The 23,940-nt window shown below is 43.7% G+C and overlaps 1 protein-coding gene across 1 annotated transcript; it reads left to right on the top strand.

The window, feature by feature from the left end:
* Window positions 1-1,021: 1,021 nt before the first annotated feature.
* ARF1 (ADP ribosylation factor 1) lies at window positions 1,022-23,522 on the top strand. The gene is made up of 5 exons (XM_054016701.1): window positions 1,022-1,157; window positions 18,119-18,303; window positions 19,414-19,524; window positions 20,373-20,497; window positions 22,034-23,522. Exons 2-5 carry the CDS (start codon window positions 18,156-18,158, stop codon window positions 22,193-22,195), a joined length of 546 nt encoding a protein of 181 aa, XP_053872676.1. The 5' UTR covers window positions 1,022-1,157; window positions 18,119-18,155; the 3' UTR covers window positions 22,196-23,522.
* Window positions 23,523-23,940: the final 418 nt, after the last annotated feature.

Here is a 23,940-nt window from a genome sequence, read left to right as displayed (position 1 = left end):
TCCTACAAGGCATGAAGCATGCCCATGTCACACAAGATGTGTGTGTCACAAGGGGCGTGCATGGCACAAGGCGTGCAGCGTGCCTATGTCACCATGAGGTGTGTGCTATCTCCACAAGGTGTTTGTGTGTCACTGCAAGGCATGAAGCATGCCCGTGTGAGCACGAGGCGTGTGCTGTCACCCCGAGATGCGTAGCATGCCCATGTCATGCGACGTTTGCTGTCACCATGAGGTGTAAAGCATGCCCGTGTCACAACAAGGCGGGTGCATATCACCATGAAACGCATGTGTCACCATGAGGTGTGAAGCATGCCCATGTCACCAAAAGGTATGTGCTATCACCAGGAGGCGTGTGCGTGTCACCACGAGGCATGCAGCATGCCCGTGTCACCATAAGGCATGTGTGTGTCACCAGGGGTGTGCAAGTCACCACAAGCCATGTGCGTGTTACCACAAGGGGTGTGCTATCACCACAAGGCATGTGCATGTCACCACAAGGGGTGTGCTATCACCACAAGCCATGTGCGTGTTACCACAAGGGGTGTGCTATCACCACAAGGCATGTGCATGTCACCACAAGGGGTGTGCTATCACCACAAGGCATGTGCGTGTCACCACAAGGGGTGTGCGATCACCACAAGGCATGTGCGTGTGTCACCACAAGGTGTGCAAGGTGCTCGTGTCACCCCCCCAGATGCGAGGCGCACGTGTGTCGCCAGGCACCTAAGGCTTCGCCACCAGGACGCGGTACCGGCCCGCTCTGCCCCAGGGCCGCCCAAGCCGGTCACATCCCGGCCCCCACGGCCGCTGGCCGGCGGGCAAAGGTCGAAGGCACGGGGCAAAAGCCCCACCTACTCCCAGGCCCCGCCCCCTGGCTCTCGGCTCCGCCCCCTCGGCGCGCGCGCGCGCTACGGGAATACCGCGACCCCGCCCCCTGGCGCGCCGCCTCGTCGCTCCCGCCCCCGCCCCATTCTGCCCGCCGAACCCGGGCGCTGCGGGAGCCCCGCCCACCGCGTCCCTCCTCGGTTACCCGTCGTGCTCCGCGCAGCGCTGGCACTGACGTGGCTGCCCGCAGCCGCCATCTTGTGAGCCTGGGCGGGGAGCGGGAGAGCAGCGCCGGAGGGAGCCGACCCAGAGCCGGGGGCAGCCAGCGCCGGGTAAGCGGCGACTTCCCCTCGCGGCGCCGGCCCGGCCGTCGCCCCACATCCCCCCGCGGCGGCCGGGGGCCGTTCGGCGCAGGAGGCCGGGCTGCGCCCCGGGCCTGGGGGTGGGGGAGCGGCGGGGCCCGGCGCAGCGGGGGCGGGCTGGCTGGCGTGTCCCTGCCGAGGGCCCGTGTTGCCCAGCAGGAGGGAGCAGCGGGCCGCAGCGCGGGCCCTGGGGAGCGTGGGACGGCCGGGGAGCTGCGAGCGATTCAAACGGGCGCTGCCCGGGTGGGGTTCCAGTCCCGCCACCTTCCCCCCCCCCCCCGGCCTAGGCCCCTGATCTGCGCCTCCCCCCCCCCCAGCCTGGGCCCCTGATCTGCGCCTCCCCCCCCCCCCCCCGGCCTAGGGCCCTGATCTGCGCCTCTCCCCCCCCCCCCCAAGCCTAGGCCCCTGATCTGCGCCTCCCCCCCCCCCCCCGGCCTAGGGCCCTGATCTGCGCCTCTCCCCCCCCCCCCCCGGCCTGGGCCCCTGATCTGCGCCTCTCCCCCCCCCCCCCCCGGCCTAGGCCCCTGATCTGCGCCTCTCCCCCCCGGCCTAGGCCCCTGATCTGCGCCTCCCCCCCCCCCCCAGCCTGGGCCCCTGATCTGCGCCTCTCCCCCCCCCCCCAGCCTAGGCCCCTGATCTGCGCCTCTCCCCCCCCCCCCCCGGCCTGGGCCCCTGATCTGCGCCTCTCCCCCCCCCCCCCCCCCGGCCTAGGGCCCTGATCTGCGCCTCTCCCCCCCCCCCCCCCCGGCCTAGGGCCCTGATCTGCGCCTCCCCCCCCCCCGGCCTAGGCCCCTGATCTGCGCCTCTCCCCCCCCCCCCCCCCGGCCTAGGCCCCTGATCTGCGCCTCTCCCCCCCCCCCCCCCGGCCTAGGCCCCTGATCTGCGCCTCCCCCCCCCCCCCCGGCCTAGGCCCCTGATCTGCGCCTCCCCCCCCCCCCCCCCCCCCCGGCCTAGGCCCCTGATCTGCGCCTCTCCCCCCCCCCCCCCCGGCCTAGGCCCCTGATCTGCGCCTCCCCCCCCCCCCCCCGGCCTAGGCCCCTGATCTGCGCCTCCCCCCCCCCCCCCCCAGCCTGGGCCCCTGATCTGCGCCTCTCCCCCCCCCCCCCCCCCGGCCTAGGCCCCTGATCTGCGCCTCTCCCCCCCCCCCAGCCTAGGCCCCTGATCTGCGCCTCTCTCCTCCCCCCCCCCCCCGGCCTAGGCCCCTGATCTGCGCCTCTCCTCCCCCCCCCCCCCGGCCTAGGCCCCTGATCTGCGCCTCTCCTCCCCCCCCCCCCCGGCCTAGGCCCCTGATCTGCGCCTCTCCTCCCCCCCCCCCCCCAGCCTAGGCCCCTGATCTGCGCCTCTCCTCCCCCCCCCCCCCGGCCTAGGCCCCTGATCTGCGCCTCTCCCCCCCCCCCCCGGCCTAGGCCCCTGATCTGCGCCTCTCCCCCCCCCCCCCCCCCCGCCTAGGCCCCTGATCTGCGCCTCTCCCCCCCCCCCCCAGCCTAGGCCCCTGATCTGCGCCTTCCCCCCCCCCCCAGCCTGGCCCCGGCCTAGGCACCCGAACTGTCTCACCTCCCCAGCCGGGGCCTGACTTCGGACCAGCCAAGTTTACAGACCCAATCCTCAGTCCAGAACCCCCCACCTTGGCCTTGCCAGCTCTACCGACCTAACTCCTCAGCAGGGGAGTTGGATGGGGGTGGTTGTCAGATTTCCCTCTCTGAGTAACTCGGAGCTGGCCCAGGGCATATGGATTCTCCTCTTCCGCAGACTCTTGGCTCGTTTTAGGTATTTAATGCCTGACCAGTCCTGGGAGTGTGATCAGGGATGTGTGCTGATTATGTGCCTTCATTAAAGGTTTGAGGGTATAATGGCTTAATTCTTGTAGTGGCTGGGTTGTGTGATGGGATGAAATGGTGAGGAGTAGAGTTGCTGTCTTTACCCTGGAGCAGAATTTCTTTCCAGTCTCAACTGCTTGGGTGGGTGAACCAGGAGGTCAACCTTCCACCCTACTCTGCGTGCCAGGCTTGCTTATAACAGATTAGCCGTTGGCCTATAAAATCCCATTTACCTTTATCTGTGGTCCATATATGACACTCCAAGAAGGTAACCCCCTCCCACAATTCACCTTGCCAGTAGTATAGTGCTCTACATGGAAGAATTCATTGATCGTGAAGCATGATTGAGTGTATGCATATGTTTTATTTTGACTCCATCAGCTTCGTCTATAGCTGAAATATTAACTATTCAGATAATACTTTGCACTTTGCTGTGCAACCACTGAGCCTCACAATTCCCCTTTGAAGAGCATTATTGTCCCTGTTGTACAGATGAGAAATTGAGAGCTTAAAGTTGAGTGATTTGTCCAAGGTCATGTAGCAGAACAATTCTATTACCTTTTTTGCCATTCTAATAACCTGACAGTTTTTTATCCAAATTTGGGTATTCCCTGTCATTTTCTTCCTTTAAGGGAGTTAGAATTTTTGTCCAAATATTCTTTATTTCTTTGTGACTTTCTACTCAAAATGGTACCATTATATACACTGTTAAGCTTGTAGGTATGGGCCAGCCACGCATGTACCATTATTGTAATGGTAGCCCTGGATGAAAAGGTGAGGAAATTTCTGACTTGAAGCTCTTAAATTGGTTGGCTTGACTGTCTTCATTTGTCATGCTTACTGACACCTCTGCTCTGGCAGAGCAGCAAAACCAAGAGATGGTTTAAACAAATGTCATTTCTACAAACTCAGAAGCTTTGGGTGCTACAGCAATGGACAGTGGTTAAAAACCTCATTTAAAAATCAGGTAATCGGGGTGCAGGGTAGGTTGTGCCCATAAATAGGTGGCTTGACTGATCATGGTGTCCACTTATTTGCCATGGGTTCTTAATTCAAGAACCTTGAATCGGATATAGTGTCTGTTACTAATCTCAACATCAGTCTGTATCAGCAAATCCCTTTGTATAAAGTTATCTGAAAGTACTATTTTTTTGCGTTCTTATCTGAAAAGGGCCTATAAAAGTGGTACATTCTTACTCAATAGATCTTTTGTGTAGGTCTGAGTCATACTTGCTGAGTCTATTGACAAAATGGAGAGTTGTCTTAGGCTTTGGAGCTAGCAGAGTTAGGAGTAGACTGGATTCTGTTCCTTTTTGTGACTCAGCAGAATTGTTCACTGTGTTACCCCATGTAAAACTGTCTGTAGGTACTAGGGTTGCATGGGTACAACTAAGGGCATAATTACCCCGCAGAACCCTTATTACATACATTAGTGGAAGAAGGAAAGAAATCCATCTTGACAACAAGATTGGTTGAGTTCAGAAGAATGCGAGTTAAGTGAAATGACTTTTTTCCTATCAAACCTGCTCAGTAGAAAATCACTGAGATGACCATATTTACATTGCAGAGTAGAACTACACTTTAGTTTCATCATCTGTTACAAAATATCTTATCACGTGTAGGTCATTCTCATGAGTATTTCAGTATTCTGGATTCTTTACAATGGGTACATTTGGTCAACATAGCCTATGGCTACACTACAGCTTAAGTCGACATAAGTTATGTTGCTCAGGGGCGTGAATTGGCCACCCCCCGTGAGTGACATAACTTGTGCCTAGTTAAGCACCAATGTGGTCAGCACTGTGGCACAGCGGGAGAGCTCCGGCTAACCTAGTCACTGCCACTCATTGGGGGTGGATTAGTTAAGTGGACAGGAGACTCCCATCTGCTTAGAGCAGTGACATTAGAGAGCTTACAGTGATGCAGCTCCATCAGTACCACTGCACTGCTGTAAGCGCTCTCATGTAGCCATAGTTGATTAAATTGTGATTCCATAAAAAAGCAAGTACACCTCTACCTCAATATAACGCTGTCCTCAGGAGCCAAAAAATCTTATAGGCGAAACAGTGTTATATTGAACCTGCTTTGATCCACCGGAGTGCGCAGCTCCGCGCCCCCCCCCCCCCCCCCAAGCACTGCTTTACCACGTTATATCCAAATTCATGTTATATCGGGTTGCGTTATATTGAGGTAGAGGTGTATCTTTTTTATTTATTTATTTTATTGTCCCCAGTCTGTTGAAGGCCTTGTTAGTGTGGAAGCTGTAGAGCTGGGATTACAGCTACCACTATCCCCAGCTATCATTCTCTCCTTTTACTGATGGGCAGAAGTTTTGAATCAGCTTCCTGCTACAATAGCTGTTTTTCTGCATTATTCGGCAGTTTTTCTTGCTGCTTGCAAGTATCTAATTTTATTTCTTGTTTCTAATACATGGAAACGTGTGAATATATGATATTACTTTTGCTGATGTCTCAATTCTAATATTCCTCTTCATATGCTGATCTTGATCCAAACAGTCAGTTGAGCATTGGCTCTTGGATTTGGTCATGTGTCAGCCACCAATCTTGTTTGACTTATTCTTTAACTTGAATTTATTCACAGTATCTAGGGTGAATTTAGTCAGTGTTGAACTCATATAGTGAATGGGGTAGTATGTCAGACACATAGTTTAAAACTTGAGCAGTTTTAAAGTATAGAAGTACTTCGCTATTGTAAGTCTGAGCCACATTCTGTTTAAGTGGAAGTTGTTAACACTTTCTGCTGGTTAGGCTGAGCACAGTGTTCTTAGGTTTCACCATTTTTAATAGCAGATGTAGCTGTAATCAGATTACTTTAGATGTGCCTTGTCTGGGTAGCAGACTACACTTAACTCTGACATTTCAGGCAATTGGGGACAGCCAGAAGGAAAGAATAGAATAGCCTTCTGCTTCTGCCCAGAAATCTCATGATCGTAGTCAAAATCCTTCCAGTGGGGTGAATTCCTTTACATTTTTTGCCAACCTTTTTTTTTAAAGGAAGATACAGAAGTTACGATCCAAATGAGTCTCTCTAAACTTAATATCTCTTTGCAAAAATGTGGACTGCCAAATGTTCAGAGAGCCCACTGGATTACTATGGAACATGTTAAATTGTTCACCTGGTTTTTTAGATAAACAATATTGGGTTACCCCTCTTCTTTGTCTTGTGATACACCAGCTGTTCATAATATTTTAATGTGGTTCAGGGTTTTATTTTTGAAACTTAGAAGTGCATCAGGTTGAACTTGAAAACAAGAAACCCAGACTGATGTGGCTTTTGAGTGAAATGTTAAATGGTCGTCCACCTTTTGTCTCCCTGGGTTCTAGAACATTGTGCAATCTACTTCTGTTCCCGTTACTGCAGGAATGACTAAATCTTTAGTGCACTAGGGCAATATCTAACTGATGCACGTGTTCCACCTATTTATTTCTATTACAGTAACACCTACGGGCCCCATTATGCTTAGCACTGTACGAACACACAATATGAAGAAGGTCTCTTCCCAGAAGAACTTACAATTTCAGTAGACATAGGTGAATGTAACAAACAGACAGAAGAGATGTAATGGAATTTAGGTGAACTATGTTCTTTAGGAGTCATGTTTGCTTCTCCTGCAGAAGCAATTGAGGAGCTGTGGCCAAAGTCACAAGTAAGATCGACTGCCAATGAAGAACATCATCTTGATTTGAAGAGGTGCTAAGCTGCCTTCAGCACCTGCAGCAGTTGCATTTATTTGGTCCTGATATTTAGGTACTCTTGTTTGGCAGAGAAGTTCAGTTCATTTGGAGAAGCATTTGAGAACCGTTGTGGCCCTCAACATTCCTTTTAAAAGGCTTAGATGTGACTTCTGGTTGAAAATAACTTACTGTATACGTGTTTTCATCCAGCCCATCTGGGGACTGGCATCGTCTGCTCTGGATGACTCTTCACCTAGTTTCATTCATAGAGTGCCCTGTTCGTCAAGTCTTGGCGAACACGAAAGCCACATTTAGATCAATCTTCAGTAACACTTAGCAAGAAGAGAATACATTTTGATGGCTCTTGTGGTATCATGAAGAAGAATCACTTCGAATGGGCACAGAAGGGAATTTTTAAAGGTGAACTGTGAAGCAAAGACACAATTCCCTTTACTGCACTGTATCTTTATAGACAGCTTTCAATTGGCTCTTTCCAAAAGGAATGTTTTATTTTACATTAGACATATCTGGAATGTCATGTCTCTGCTTTCCTTATGTTGGTCGGTAAATAACCAAGATACTGTAACTTTTTACCTGTTTTTCCTTCCTCTTCCAAACTCAGCATCCATTCCTACCCCCTTCAGTTGGAGATAGGAAAAGTTGCAGCTCTGATTATGGCATTATGTGCGATCAACCATTTAAGATGCACAACAGATCTTGCCAAATACCTCCAAGAAAGAGATAAGGGGGCTTAATATATTGTAACAAGTTGTTGGTGGAAGGGCAGAGGAGTGGTGTAGAGGTAGTCTTAATACATCATGGTGAGAGTATTGAATGTTACCATCTCTTGCTTTGCAGCTCATCTTTAAATACTCTGTACATGACTCGTCTTTAATTCTAAGACTTCATAGAAAGTTAGATTCCTGGTGATGATGCATACTTAGACTAAAAATTCTGAAAATTAATATGACTTCTACATCTAAAACTTATGCTTAATTTTAGTCTTGTAAATAGTATCTTGAAAGTAGTAGTCTTGATTTCAGTAGAAAAAATTAGAAATCAAAAACATAATTCCAGCTTCAAAGAATTATTTGAGTTGGCTATAACTACTTCCTATTTAGCCATCTTTCATCCTTTGCTTCATAGGTGAAAGGCCAGTAAACAACTTCTACAAATAGTTGGGTATAACTGTTCTTGAATAGTCATGTATGGAGTCAGTTTAGTTACATAGTTGACAGTATTCTGATCGAGCTATTTTTAAAATTTGCTGCAATAGAACATTTTAAGCTGCAAAGAAACAGATTCTTCAAGTACGAAAGCATGCAGGTTTGTTTAACTGGCTATATCCATTTCAGGTGTGAAATACTATGCTGCTAGATTACGTTGGCACTAAAACTTTTAAGATAGCTTATCCCTGTGAAGGTTAGAAATGACCCAACATCTAAACAGTACTTTACAGGTCAAAGGCATAGTGCCAACTTCAAAATTGCTCTTTGGTCTAAATATATTTTTGTCTACTATTCTTACAAGCCACACCAAGGAAAACTAAAGAGGTTGAGTAAAACTATTTTTCTCTGATTTTGTTTTTCCTCAGTCTGTTCATTTGTTAGCACTTTGTATAAGTCCATGGAAATATAAATTTTAGTTTGTCTTCAGTGAGGAAGAGTGCCTTTGATATGTTGCAGAGGGGCGGGGAAATTGGTTCATAAACATGTCATTCATGCCCTTTAAGCATTTAAGTAGCTGGCAAAACATTTGGACACAAGAAGCAGTTTCTATAATTACATTTTGGTTATATTGTTGACAGGAAAGCTAACATAGGAAGTTGGGGATGGAGAAAAGGACTGCTGTGAAAAATATTTTAAATTACATATCTGAAATCACAAGTTTAATATTACATTTCAGACCAGTAGTGCTGTGGCTTCAAAATGGTCAGTTCTTTTATACAAAGGAGGCATTTTGACTAGTTATATTGTAAATAGCATATTGTGGTGCACAAGACTGTGTATGTACATTAATGATACTCTTTACCAGTTGTAGCTATTGAAAGAAAAAGCTAAAGGGGAAAACAGCTGAAACTGCTAGTGCTGGCTAAGGGTTTTGCAAGTCTTCAGAATGCCTTCCTTTCAGCTGCTTTCACTTTCTTTAACAGACATGGCATGCTTGTACTCTGAAGTAGGGAATTAAGCTTTTCTGTAGTCAGTCTTCTTTGCTAGCAGTGCCTTTCCATCTTTGCTGTGTTGGACGTCATCAGTAGTAGAAGAGTTTGTGAGCAAGATGCTTATACTCCTGCCCAGTAGCTTTTCTTGCGATGGTTTGAAACCGTGAACATGTGTAACACCAGTTTCATTGCTGCTGAAGCTCCATGTGAGTGCTGTTATGGCGGAGCACAGATGTAAATATTTTTGTATTGCATCTAACATTCTAGTCTTTAAACTGTGAAAATGGCAGAAGGATGTTGGGTGTACAGGTTTTTCCCCACTCTATTGCCTTAAAGCATTCTACAATATCTTTTAGTTAAAACAGTGTAAAATTACAGGAAATGGCAGCTTACGTCACAATTGCTTTCTTTTAGTCGATAAAGAAGTTGAATCAGTTGTACATGGCCAAATGGAACTATGCCATGAAAGACTAAAACAGGGGTGGCCAACCTGTGGCTCCGGAGCCACATGCGGCTCTTCAGAAGTTAATATGCGGCTCCTTGTATAGGCACCGACTCCGGGGCTAGAGCTATAGGCGCCAACTTTCCAATGTGCTGGGAGGAGCTCACTGCTCAACCCCTGGCTCTGCCACAGGCCCTGCCGCCACTCCACCCCTTCCCGCCCCCCTCCCATGAGCCTGCTGTGCCTTCTCTCTCTTCTCTCCCCCCCCCAGCCTCCTGTATGCCACGAAACAGCTAATCGGGAGGGGGGCAGGCGCTGGTCCGTAGTGCTGCTGGTGGGTGGGAGGCTCGGGGGCGGGGGGGAGGTGCTGACCTATTACTGTGGCTCTTTGGAAACATACATTGGTAAATTCTGGCTCCTTCTCAAGCTGGCCACCCCTGGACTGCATTCCAGTTTTCAAAGATCTTAAATCCCAGTTAAACATCAGTACAAATACGCATCTTTCTTGGCAGATTTACAATATAGTTTGAATTAAAATGAGTAGACTGGCTTTATTCAACTACTATTGGTTGGCATGTGAGCTGCAAAAGGAGGAACATACTGAATTTCTAAAGGCACGCAAGTAAAATAAAATGCCATTAAAACTGGTATGGATGCAGAAGTATAGAACACTACTAAACATGTACATTATAGTCACGTCCCTTTTATTTTAGATTGTGTAATGCTTAAAGCCACTTGTCTGTGTTGCCATGCCACTTGAGCAAACTTCTAAAATGAATCCTGCATAGTAAAAGCATTACTATAAGACTCATTCACTCTAATTTTAACTTTGCTATGAGTTTATCTAAGATGCATCACTCGCTAGAAATTTACCTGAAGTTTGAGATCTTCTACTTCCTGGTATAAATTTGCAGAGTCTTATCCAGAAATGAGTCTTTGTTCCTCTTACTGCTTACCAATGACACACAACATCTTAACTGAACCTGAATAACAGGTTTCTACCGCTGTGCAAACCTTGTGGGAGGTGCTATAGAATGAAATATCAGAGTAAGGGTGTGCTCTGTAGTGCTCGGGGCTTGTCTACACTTAACAGCCACGCAGCGATGCAGCTGCCTCTGTAGCGCTTAGTGAAGAGACTACCTAAGCTGACAGGAAAGCTCCTTTCAGCGTAGGCACTCCATGTCCCCGAGAGGCAATAGCTAAGTTGACGGGAGAAGCCCTCCCATCGACAGTTTTGTCTACCCCAGGGGTTTGGTCAGTGTAACTGCATCACTCGGGTGTGGATTTTCACCTGAGGGATGTAGTTCTACCAACGTACGTTTGTAGTGTAGTCCAGGGCTCGACCTAATGAGGAGCAACAAAACAGGAGTAAGAGCAGCAAAGGGTGTTTTGGAATATTCAGAGCTGGTGAACGGTACTAGATTGACATCCATGGATGCTGAAATCTTGTCTATAAAACGCTGATGGCACATTTAGCAGCAGCTCAATCTGTCCAATCAACCCTGACCTGGAGGGCCCTCCCTTACAGGTGATAGGACAACAGAATCTGTTCATTCTCTGACATTGCAGTCTGTATATATTGTGTGCTGCTCAACCCCAAAACACTAACATCCCCCCTATACTCTGTATGTTACCCCCAATGACCAATAACTGACGCCTCAAATTTTCTGTATTGTTTATTTTTCAAATATTCTCTAATAAAATTTAAATCTCTTCTGAGGATGCCAGATGGGACTTGCCTATATACAAAACTACCTATTGCCGACAATGGGTGTTGCTGAATATGGTTTGGCTGCATATACATTAAGGTAGCTTTTGTCATGTAGACAAGCCCCAGCTGAACTACTTGTGGTGGTTATACCTGTGCACTGGGAACTAGACTGAGACCACCAAACTAGCTTCACATGGACTGTCAAACAGTTAACAGTGGTAATATTTGGGGTCTCTGCTAACTTGAGTTAGGGGAAAAAACAAACTGGAGTAGAGGAAGATTTTTTTTTACTTAAGAATAGACCATATATTGGGTAGTTAAGACTCACTCTAGTATAGTTTGCCTTTTCTCAGGTAAGACACATAATGGCACACGTCCAGCCATCTGGAAGGGGCAAGAGAATGAGAAGACACGGGTATGTCTACACTGTAAACATGCGTGGCTGGCCCATGTCAGCTGACTCTGGCTCAGGGCTGTTTAATTGCAGTGTAGACATCTGGGCTCCAGCCCAGTCGTCGACACTGCAGTTAAACAGCCCAGTGAGCCCATGTCACTTGACATGGGCTAGCCATGGGTATTTAATTGCAGTATAAACGTACCCAAAAAGGCCCATGAAAAGTAAGGGTCTTGCCATATGGGGTGGAGAATAACTATTCAGAAATTGTCAGTGTTAATAATTAGGCTGGCGGTCTTCATAAGTAGATGTGCTGGGGAAAGAACTAGAAGACACTGTTTATATTACAATAGTGCGAGATGCCCCAGTCATGATTAGTAAGTCCCTGTTATACTTTGCACTATACAGACACGTGAAGATACAGAAGGCATGACTGAATCTCTTACATTAACAATAGTAACGTGTAAAAATAGCACTAAAACCCATCTTTAAAAAAAAAAGCGATTATGGGGTGGTGAGAGAATGCAAGTTATGCTGATTGATACAAACTGGAAGATGAGTTGGTGGAAGGAGACAAAAAGGGAATTGGAGACTGGAAGAGGGGTAAAATAATAGAAGCTTCCCTCCTTCCAGCAGCCATGGTAGGGGGTAAGTTTATCTGACATCTTCTAGCCAGAGGCAAACACAGAAGAGTCTCCAAGCAGGGTCCAGGAATAGCACCGGGAATTGCATAATTAACTCAGGTTTGCAGCTGGGTTTCTCACTAGAGCATTGCTACTGGTAAGTCTTGCTTCTGTCTAATGGGTACCTAGTAAATGTTTCAAGTTCTGACTCTTACAAGGATGGAAACTGTAATACAGCTGTATCATCTCAAGTATTGTGTACTGTCTGGGTGCTGCTATAGAGAATATTGGACAAGATACAGAACTGTATAACAAGTGTAGTAAAGGATACATTGTATCCAAGAAGAGAGACGAGCTAAGTTTATATTCACTAGAAAAGATCATTTAAAATGGAGACATAGTGGAAAGTGTAAAAAGCTGAAGTTGAATAGAAAGGTGGATATCATAAAACTACTGAGGAGGATGATAGTTTTAATTTAGGCTTAAATGGGGAGCACAAACTTATCTGCCACCAAAAGAATTCAAGGAAAATCCTCCTATGTCTCTCTAGTTTGTGGAGGGGAAGTAGCAATGGAATGCAAGTGTAATCATAAACTTGTTACTGTAAGACAAGCACAGATTGTATGCCTCTTTTGAGGCATGGGAAGATGTTAAGAATCTCAACCAGAAAGCCTTTGACAAGGTCCCTCACCAAAGGATCTTAAGTAAAGTAAGTTGTCATGGGATAAAAGGGAAGGTCCTTTCATGGATTGAGAACCGGTTAAAAGACCGGGAACAAAGGGTAGGAATTAATGGTAAATTCTCAGAATGAAGAGGGGTAACTAGTGGTGTTCCCCAAGGGTCAGTCCTCGGACTAATCCTATTCAACTTATTTATAAATGATCTGGAGAAGGGTAAACAGTGAGGTGGCAAAGTTTGCAGATGATACTAAACTGCTCAAGATAGTTAAGACCAAAGCAGACTGTGAAGAACTTCAAAAAGATCTCACAAAACTAAGTGATTGGGCAACAAAATGGCAAATGAAATTTAATGTGGATAAATGGAAAGTAATGCACGTTGGAAAAAATAACCCCAACTATACATACAATATGATTGGGGGCTAATTTAGCTACAACAAGTCAGGAAAAAGATCTTGGAGTCATCGTCGATAGTTCTCTGAAGATGTCTGCGCAGTGTGCAGAGGCGGTCAAAAAAGCAAACAGGATGTTAGGAATCATTAAAAAGGGGATAGAGAATAAGACTGAGAATATATTATTGCCCTTATATAAATCGATGGTACGCCCACATCTCGAATACTGCGTACAGATGTGGTTGTCTCATCTCAAAAAAGATATTCTGGCACTAGAAAAGGTTCAGAAAAGGGCAACTAAAATGATTAGGGGTTTGGAACGGGTCCCATATGAGGAGAGATTAAAGAGGCTAGGACTCTTCAGCTTGGAAAAGAGGAGACTAAGGGGGGATATGATCGAGATATATAAAATCATGAGTGATGTGGAGAAAGTGGATAAGGAAAAGTTATTTACTTATTCCCGTAATACAAGAACTAGGGGTCACCAAATGAAATTAATAGGCAGCAGGTTTAAAACAAATACAAGGAAGTTCTTCTTCATGCAGCACACAGTCCACTTGTGGAACTCCTTACCTGAGGAGGTTGTGAAGGCTAGGACTATAACAGCGTTTAAAAGAGAACTGAATAAATTCATGGTGGTTAAGTCCATTAATGGCTATTAGCCAGGATGGGTAAAGAATGGTGTCCCTAGCCTCTGTTTGTCAGAGGGTGGAGATGGATGGCAGGAGAGAGATCACTTGATCATTGCCTGTTGGTCCACTCCCTCTGGGGCACCTGGCATTGACCACTGTCGGTAGACAGGATACTGGGCTAGATGGACCTTTGGTCTGACCCGGTACAGCCGTTCTTATGTAACTACATGTTAACTGAGCATCAAATTTTAAATGGCTGCTGTCAAGATAGTCATAACCTAAATTGAGTTGCATGCCTTTAAACGAATAAAATATTTTTTAAAAATTTACTCTTAACTTTTTTACAGGGCTTGTAAAGTAGTTTAATAGTGGTGGTACTCAGCCCTCCAACAGGGGTGTGGTTATAAATGCCTATAGAACAAAATAAAGTCCAAGTCTCCTTTTTTAATCTAGTATAGGGAGCTGCTGTGGAGGCCGCATACTCATGCCCAGTGGAACGCTTCCTGTCATTCACTCCCCTCTCGCCAAATAAGGATTGGCGTTGTCTGCTGCGAAAGGAGGCATCTCCTGTTCTTGTCTGGAAGACTGGTGACAGTGTTTTGAGGAAATAGGGGCTCTAGAAAGAAGGAAATGCATTCCTTTGCAAATGAGTCATTGCACAATCTTTCTGTTTGATACAACATTCATAAGTTGAGCTACAGTTCTCTCCAGTAGCCCCGTATTTTGGCTCTATAGGAATATGAAAGCAGCATTAAGTTTTCTTAAGAGAAAACATCTCTTTTTAACAATGACAATAAAACAAATTTTAACTGGAAGTAAAACTAACACTAAAGACAGTTTCCACGCCACATCTTGTTAAACTTAAGTGAATTAAATGTTTGTGAAAGATTCCAGAATGACAGCCCTCGAGACTGACTTCTTCTATTCATGGAATAAGCAACACATGGACATTGGTGCAACAGAAGCATTCCACTGTGCCAATCCTAAACTTTAGCCTATACCTATGTGAAAGAGAGCGATAGCTTCTTGATCATTCTGAGACTAATAAGGATCCCTTTGACAGAAGGCACTGGGATGTGCAAATCTTTCTTGGGCACTACACTGAGTCATATTTCGTCTAAATTCAAATATTTATATATTGGTTTCAGTAATATTCAGTAATTCCACAATTATTTTTAAAACTTTAGTTAAAAATGTATAGACTAGAACATTATTTTTAAGAACATAATTGCTGAGAACTTTCAGTGAGTTTTGCAGCAAAACTATACTATTAACACATTTGCATTACTGATCTCTTTGCATTACTCATAGTATTTTGGGGTGGGGAAGTGTAATAACTGGCATGTTTTAGTCATCAAACAGAAGGTGAATACTGTGACATGGACTATCTTAAAAATTTCTTAAATTCGAGGGGCAGTTTTAAGTCTCACTTGCCTACTGCACATGTGCAATAAACTTTCAGATGACTGATTCATTGGTAATGTGTTAACCAAGTACACATCATATTATATAAAGAATTTGGCTTATTGTAGTAAACAGAAATCCTCTAAAAATCATGCAGTTTGACTATATTCCTGCTGTCTTTTTTTGTTCTAAAATGTATACCTTAATTTTACATTTCTTAACTTTTCCATTAGTGATGGTCATCTCTGCATATATCAGTGTACATTTGAGACCTCCGTTTCCAGGCAAAACAATAGCAAAGTGAATTATGTCACCAGTTCAATGTAATGCAATGTCACCATCTACTGGTTAAGGAACATAAAAACGTTAAGCTTTTGTTTTTGAATGCCCTTAAGTTCTTACCCCTTCTCTCTGGTAAAATTTGTCTTGGATGCAGCTTTCAGTTGACCGCTAACATAAAGTAATATTTGTTAGAAAAGAAGAATTTGTTATTGCCGTAAACTGCAATAATTCCTATCCCTAGAATGACATGATAATGTCTTTTATTGGACCAACTTGTGTTGGTGAGAGAGACAGGGTTGGTCCAATAAAAGATATTACTTCAGCCACCTTGTCTCACCAACATCCTGGGACCCGCACAGCTACAACACTGCATATCCTTAGAATGCAATACTGAATTTGCTGATGGCAACATAATGTACCTTTTTAATGGAAATATAGCGGTGTGTCAGATACAAAGGTGAACTGCAAAGGTTTTGCTGAAAATGTAACCCTGTGGGTCAGGACTTAAAAGTAGAAAAGCAGATGTGTTGAAAATTAGTCTTGTATTTTAACAGTTTATGAGCACTAGTTTCCTCAAATCCTAAAGAATCCTATTCTGAGCTATTTTTTGGTCTTCCACTTCCATCCCTACTTCAATGCTCAATCATATATAGAGAGGATTAGAGTAGAATGATTAACACTATCACTTTCTCATATTGTCCTTTTGACTGATATTTTTGCGTACCCAATCTCGGCCAACAGTCAATGATATCTCATAGAAAGTTTCAATAAAACCAGTTGATCCACTTTTGAGAAGAACGTCTCCAAGATGCGGGTTTGGTGTTTAGCAAAGCCTCAGCCAATATGATGATCACATTGCAAATTGTCTTCCTCTTATAAATCAATCCACTGGTGAGGAGGGAACAACTGTTAGAGCAGGGAAACATGGTGGGCTGTGTCATGGATTTCTCTATTCCCGTGGTTTTGTTTAATGAACAGGGTAGTGTTAAAGTATGTTTAAAAAAAACAAAAACACGCAGCTCAGGTCTTATCTTCTAGCCACCTTAGAGTGAATGGTATATTTATCATTTTGAGGTAATGTATGTGCTATGAGTAACCCACACAAAGCGTTGGGGCAAGACGAAGTAATCAAGTGTGTTGTTCATGTTGATAAATCATATGTACACTTCAGTGTTTTCTTTCACTAAAAATTAATACTTAGCTTTTGTATAACTTTTCAGCATTGAAAAAGGATGGTGATGCTGAATAATTGAAAGACACTGCGTAAGCACACTAACAAAAGATTCAGGAGTACTTATGGTAGCTATCTTATAATTAGGACTACCTTTTCCCCCATTTGTCAAAGTCCTTGAATTTTCCATATTGAGGCAGAACAATTTTAAAAACCCACTAATCTGTATCCAATGCATTTTAAAATCCTGAAGTATACTGTGAGCTCCTGACAGCTCTTAGAATTTGTGTTCGGCTGCTAGTCTATAGCTGTTCTTAGCCTGTATTGCTATGAAGAATGTTGTCAGTAGTTATACATGCAGTAACTTGTACATAAGACCAGATGGTATTCACCCAAGAGTTCTGAAGAAACTCAAATATAAAATTGCAGAACTACTAATTGTGGTATTTAACCTTTTGTATAAATCAGCCTGTGTACCATATGACTGGAGGATAGCTAACATAATGCCAATTTTTAAGAGAGGCTCCAGAGACAATCCTGGCGATTACCAGGCGGTAAGCTTAACTTCAGTACCAGTGAAATTGGTTGAAAATAGAGTAAAGAACAAAATTGTCAGACACATAAATGGACTTGGTATGCTGGAGAAGAGTTAGTGTGGCTTGTGTAAAGGGAAATTGGTGAGACAATCTGTTAGAATTGGAAAAAGTATAGAGAAGGGCAGCACACATGATTAGCTTCTATGTGAGGAGAGATTAAAAAGACTGGGACTTATCAGTTTAGAAAAGAGATGACTAAGGGGGTTATGATAGAGCAGGGGTTTTCAAACTGGGGGTCAGGACCCCTCGGGGGGTCACGAGGTTATTACATGGGGGGGTTGCAAATTGTCAGCCTCCACCCCAAATCCTGCCTTTCCCTCAGCATTTATAATGGTGTTAAATATATAAAAATGTGTTTAATAAGGGGGGGAGGGGTTTGCACTCAGAGGCTTGCTATGTGAAAGGGGTCACCAGTACAAAAGTTTGAGAACCACTGTGATAGAGCTTTATACAATCACGAATGGGGAAGAGAAAGTGAATTAGGAAGTGTTAGTTACCCCTTCACAGAATACATGAATCAGGGATCACCCAATGAAATTAATATGCAGCAGGTTTAAAAAAAACATAAGGCTACTTCTTCACACACTTCACAGTTAACCTGTGGAACTCATTGCCAGGGGATGTTGTGGAGGCCAAAAGTTTAACTGGGTTCTGAAAAGAATTTAATAAGTTCATGGAGGATTGGTCCATCAATGGCTACTAGTGAAGATTGTTAGGGACACAACCCTCTGTTCTGGGTGTCCCTAAGCCTCTGACTGCCAGAAGCTGGGGCTGAACAACGGGGGATTGATCACTCAATTACTGTCCTGGTCTGTTCATTCCCTCAGAAGCGTCTGGCACTGTTAGAAAACAAGATATTGAGCCAAATGGACCATTGGTCTGACCCAATATAACCATTATGTTCTTTTAATTGTCTTGAATTTCTTCTCTCTAGATTTCATTGGCCAGTGAGGGAATACCTTATTTCAAGCATGGGAAATATTTTTGCTAACCTCTTCAAAGGCCTTTTTGGCAAAAAAGAAATGCGTATTCTTATGGTTGGTCTGGATGCTGCAGGAAAGACCACTATTTTGTACAAACTTAAACTTGGTGAAATAGTAACTACTATCCCTACTATAGGTAAGATATTTACATATTGCTTTTTTTACACTGTTTGAGATTCTGGTCCCTGTGACACATTGTTCACATCAGTGTCTTTAGTTAGTCACACGCTTTGCTGGTTTCATGGCTCAGTTGCAGTGCTGCATCCTGACTTGGCTCTAGTGACAGTCTGCCTCTGATGGGTTGGGGTGGAAGCAGTACCTCTTTAGGCCTGGGAGGAGAAGAGAACATATGACCAATGTTCCCTCTAATTTTTTACATCCATGTGTGGAATGAATTTTGTTATGTGCACCAATATGAGGTGATGTGGGGGGGGGGGGTAGAGGATTGGGATGCAGGAGGAGGAGGGACGAGAGCTCTGGGGATCAGGGGGTTGGGGTGCAGGAGGGGGCTCGGGGCTGGGGCAGAGGGGTGGGGAGTGGGGGCTGAGGATGAGGGGGTGGGGGTGCAGGCTGCCCCAGGGCTGGGTGGGTGGGGGAAGGACTCCTCCCGGCCCTATCTCACTGCAGCGGGTCAGGGGAGAGAGGCACCTCTCCAATCCAGGCCCTCTGGTTGTACGCCTGCATGGCCCTTGATAGCCTGCTGTGCAGCTGTGTGGCCGTGCAGATTATAGAGAACTTAGCATATGACTGCTTTTAATTTCATTCCTTCCTTCCACATTGATCAATGTGTGGATCAGCTTTTGATAGGCGGGGAAGTCTAACTTTTCTCTGCTAAGGGCACCGTGAACATGAAGCATTTGGGGGGTAGAGATGGAAAAACAGTGGCTCTTCTGGGAAGATGGAATGGTCAGAGGTTAGAATCAAATCAATAAAATCTGAAGGTGAGGTAATAAGGAATGTATTTAAAAGTCCTTTTAGTTCCTCTTACAGTTCCAGCTGCAGAAGTTTCAGTTGAGGAGCCATTCATAAACACTCATTACTGTGTATTTTTAGGGGACTTCAGAAGGTAAGAGAAACGGCTCTTAACCATGTTGAGGTCTTGAGAGTAAAAGTGTGAAATTACAGCATCTAAATTCAACTTCATATACTTGTCTTATCTTTTATGATTAACTTCTGAGCATGAATTGGAGACCGTAATATATATTTTCCTGCTTGATCAATTTTTTTGTCACCATTTCTATTTCAGGTTTCAATGTAGAAACAGTAGAATACAAGAACATTAGCTTCACAGTGTGGGATGTAGGTGGTCAGGATAAGATCAGACCTCTCTGGCGCCATTATTTCCAGAATACACAAGGTGGGTCCTCAGTTAAATGACTGTCTGTGTTAAAGAAACTTGTGTATATGTTAAACTGTTTTCCTGAATTGCTTACTACATGAAAACATAAGCCAAAGCATCAAACAAGTGTCCATTCAAGGGTTTGGTAAGTGGGTACCAATCCAAAACTTCAGTGTTTTTGTTTCAATTCCCAAATTTAGATTAATGTAGATGCAAAAATGACAACAGTTGCTCCTTTAAAACGCTTGAAAATAAGCTCTGCTGCTTATCTGTCAAAACCAGAGTTCAGAATTGTTTCCTCTCAAGAATTGAAAATCTGCTTTTAAACTAATGGAGAAAATATAGGAAAATATGCTCCTTTTTAAGTACTTGTCATCTACTACAGAGCTAACATAGAACCATGAGTTAAGGACATCAGATAACTAGAGGAATTGATGTTAAAGCACGTAAAATAAGTCTTGTAGCAACTCTCCTGCCCTATAACAATTCTTTTTTAAGAGAACTGACACGGTTTGAAAATATGTTTGTAGTTTTAGTTCTGTGTGTATATAATTTGAAATCTGATCTTGGCCCAAAACTGGGAGGAAATCTATACATAGTCAGCATTTGTTGGGATTTGTCATTATTTCAAACAAAAGATATTGTAGTAGCCAGAGACACATGGAGTGGTACGTATTGATAAGCTGTTTGCTTTATCTTCTGTTAAAACTTCAAAATACTACAGCTTTAGCCTTGATTGTTCCCCTACCCTTACCCTCCGCCCACCAGAAAAAACTGGGATTTATTTTTTTAAAGGAGAATTTCTGGTGTGAAGTTAGTTGGTTTTGTTTATTTGCTTTTTGTAATGATTGTTTTTTGTTTTATAGGTTTGATTTTTGTGGTTGACAGTAATGACAGAGAACGAGTGAATGAGGCCAGAGAAGAGCTTATGAGAATGTTGGCAGAAGATGAGCTGAGAGATGCTGTCTTATTAGTGTTTGCTAACAAACAGGTATGCATTAGCAAGGGATCTTAAAGGTTTCTATTTAAAAACAAATTCTGAAGTCATGAAATAGTTGTGCAAAAATGTTTAGTACACTGCGATATGGCGGTCTTCAGCGTTCCTTAGTGAGAGACTGAAAGGGTACCCAGTAGAATGCCATATTGACACTGATCTGTAGCTCCATTGGCTTCAGCAAAATTTTAAGTGTGGTTTTTCTCTGAAAACTGACTCCATCGAAGTGAAATCATAAGTCTTTATATTTTTGTCACACTAATTTCCATACCAAATTCTCAGCTTGCTAGTAAAGAATGCCGCCAACTTGAATTTAAGTTAATTTAAAAGTATTTTGTGCTATTGCACCTGCCTGAGTTTCCCCAGGCAGTCAGGAAACTGACTAGAAATAAACACCGCCAAAGCATACAGTAAACTGGAGATATGGAAGTTTTTGAATGGCGAGCTCTGCAAACTCCCCCTAGGCTCAGAGTCTAGCAGGGTTTTCATGCCTCACCACCAGTAGTGCTTGGCTTGGTCCAGATTAGGACCTCCTTAAAACTCATGTAACTGTATTGCAGATTTGAACACATGCAACTAATTAACTTCTCTGTGTATAAGAATAGAATTCAGCTGACTTAGCTTTATTGGCTACAGCCATTAAAAGCAATAAGTCGTCATTGTTAAAGTCATCAGGCAAGCCTGAAGGCAGGCAGGGAGCAGAGCTGTTAAGAGTGCTATTTATGTACCTGCTCTTCAGAACTGCACTTTTAAGTTTTTCAGAAAAATCCCATTTCCTCAGCCTTGAAGAGAACCTCCTGAATAAATGGGAGCTGAGATTGTGAGGTCTCCCAGGTAGCCTGAAACAATAACCCTGAAGTGTGAACTGCCTTCTCTCAGTGCATGTTAATTCTGAATCTTAGTGAGTTTAAAGGACATTAACCATTTCACTGCTGATCTCTTAGCAGAAGCATCCAGCAGTTATAGAATTGTAGACAGCTTGAATAGAGTTCCACCACTTTTTCTAATTCGATCCCTGACTGTAAGATTCCCTTTTTAAAAAGCACATTACCAAAGTTAAAAGATTAAACAGAAAGCTGTTACTTTGAATCGACAGCTGAGAGAAAGCAGAATCTTAACCTGAGAGCAGAGATTTTCAAAGGTGTAACTTAAATTCTTTAAAATTGCTAAATTAAAAGTTAACTAATTTAACTAAAAAGGTAAATCTTTAGATATCCTTGCTTTTCCATTTAATAGAATGAACTCCGCATTTCAGGTCTGCATCATCAGCTTCCTTTTTCTGTGCAATACAGTACTTCAGGGGCAGTTTCATTCATAGGATGAAATAAATACTTTTAATTGACTTAGATTTTTCCGAAAACTCACATTTAGTCAGGATAGTTACATACTGAGGTGTAAAGCAAATACTTCTGGTGTTCATTTAAGTATGTAGTTATTCTTGGTTTCGTACCTTCTCATATGTGAACACTTTAACTGGAATATGTAAAGGATTTTTCTAAGTAGAAAATGACTTCCTTGTTTTCCCTCATTCAGGACCTCCCTAATGCAATGAATGCAGCAGAAATTACAGACAAACTCGGACTCCATTCTCTTCGTCACAGGAACTGGTATATCCAGGCAACCTGTGCCACTAGTGGAGATGGTCTCTATGAAGGACTGGACTGGTTGTCCAATCAGCTCCGAAACCAGAAATGAAACATAAAACTTCCTCTTCCCTCTTTTTCCACCTCTCCCTTTTATTTCCTCCTCTTCGCCCTTCGCTTTACTCTAATGTGGCAAACTGTGCTACTTTGTGGTATTGAGTGCCGGAAGCTGTTTTCATTACTTTTGTCACAGTATGTATTGCACCATGCTGTAAATGTGGCAAAGACAAGCCTGAAAACAGTTAGGTTTCTTATTTAATGTAAATAGTTTTTGTTTCCAATGAGGCAGTTTCTGGTACTCCTATGCAATATTACTCAGCTTTTTTATTGTAAAGAATCAACTCACTGTTTAGTACTGGGAAGGGATTTAAGCGGATTAACATATGGGTTGCCAGTAGTCAATGTGTAATAGAGCTGAAGACTGTCCCTGTTGGGTTGTGAGATCTGTGTTGAGATCCATTTTGGTGGTTGGTTTTTAACCTGAACTCTATTTTTTAAATAGCTACAGAAAAGTAAAACACTTGAACAGATAAGAAGTATGTTGGACGTCATTTCTGTGATTCCAGTTTGAATACCAGTGATTTTTAATTCTTTTGACATGGCAAAGCAGAAATGAAACCAAGCTTCATCTGATTAAAATACAGATCCGTGTAACTGCTAGATCTCTGGATCTTTCTGTAGTTCATAGCATGTGTGTTCAAAGGTTTGTTCGAACTGGTTTAAAGCAGTTTGCAACTTTATTCATACAACTTAAACCTCTGTATTTTGCTTCAGATAAGGTTGATATTGTGATCTTCCATCAGACTTCAATAATTTCTGGGTGGGTCACATTTTTAACCTGTTACATTGTATGTGAAGTGTTTTGTACTTTCCTTGTGTGTAAACCACTCCAGGCAAAACCTTTCCACAGAAAGCACAGCCCACATCAGTCCTAAGCTCTATAGTCAGAAAGTACTGTACGTAAATGAGAAATGCCATGAAAAACTCACCAAACATCTAGGTATAGTGTCTAGAAAAAAGCATGAGAGTCTGGAGTCATTCCATTCTAGAAGTATTCAATCCCATTTTGGAACAATCCCATATCTGTATATGTGTGAAAACCCTGGGCATCCCTCATACTGCAAGGTTCAGATTTGCCATCAGAAAAAGATCTCTTTACTTTTTTCTTCTGTATTTTGATAAACACTGAAGAAGCTGGAGCTGTTGAAAACATTAAACTTGAGGAACTATGAGAACTGGTTTGTTTAGTGTTGCGGAAACCTTTATGCTTTCAATACACAATTAGTAATCAAACTGTTTTGTATACTTGTTTCAGTTTTCATTTTGACAAACAAGCACTGTAATTAAAGCTATTAGAATAAAATCTCTTAACTATTTCATGTTTTTATGTCTTGCTGTTTATTTGATCACCTTCGCAGAATCAAAGAAATATTTGTCAAATAAAATGTTTCCTGAAACTTGCACTAGTATTATTCATAGATCACAATGATCCCTTCCAGCCTTGGAATCACCTTGTCTGGCCTCCTGTGTAAGGCAAGCCATAGAAACCCACAAAATAATTCCTAGAGCAGATCTACTAGAAAAACATCTACTCTTGATTTAAAGATTCAGTGATTTGTGGTATGCTGAGTTGCATCACTGCCTGACCTGTACTATGGGTCACGTTTCTACCTGAGCAGTAAGGAATCCGCTCAGAGAGGTGCTGGGCCTTAAATTTGCTGAAATCTATTGGGGGTTGCTCACTGGATTTTAATTTACCCCTTGTCATACTTCTAAGCAGTAACTTAATGTGGGATC

The sequence above is a fragment of the Malaclemys terrapin genome, chromosome 2, assembly GCF_027887155.1.
Source record: "Malaclemys terrapin pileata isolate rMalTer1 chromosome 2, rMalTer1.hap1, whole genome shotgun sequence".
NCBI lineage: Eukaryota > Metazoa > Chordata > Testudines > Emydidae > Malaclemys > Malaclemys terrapin.
The sequence above is the reverse complement of the archived record's forward strand: the minus strand, read 5'-3'. Positions and strand labels throughout refer to the sequence as shown.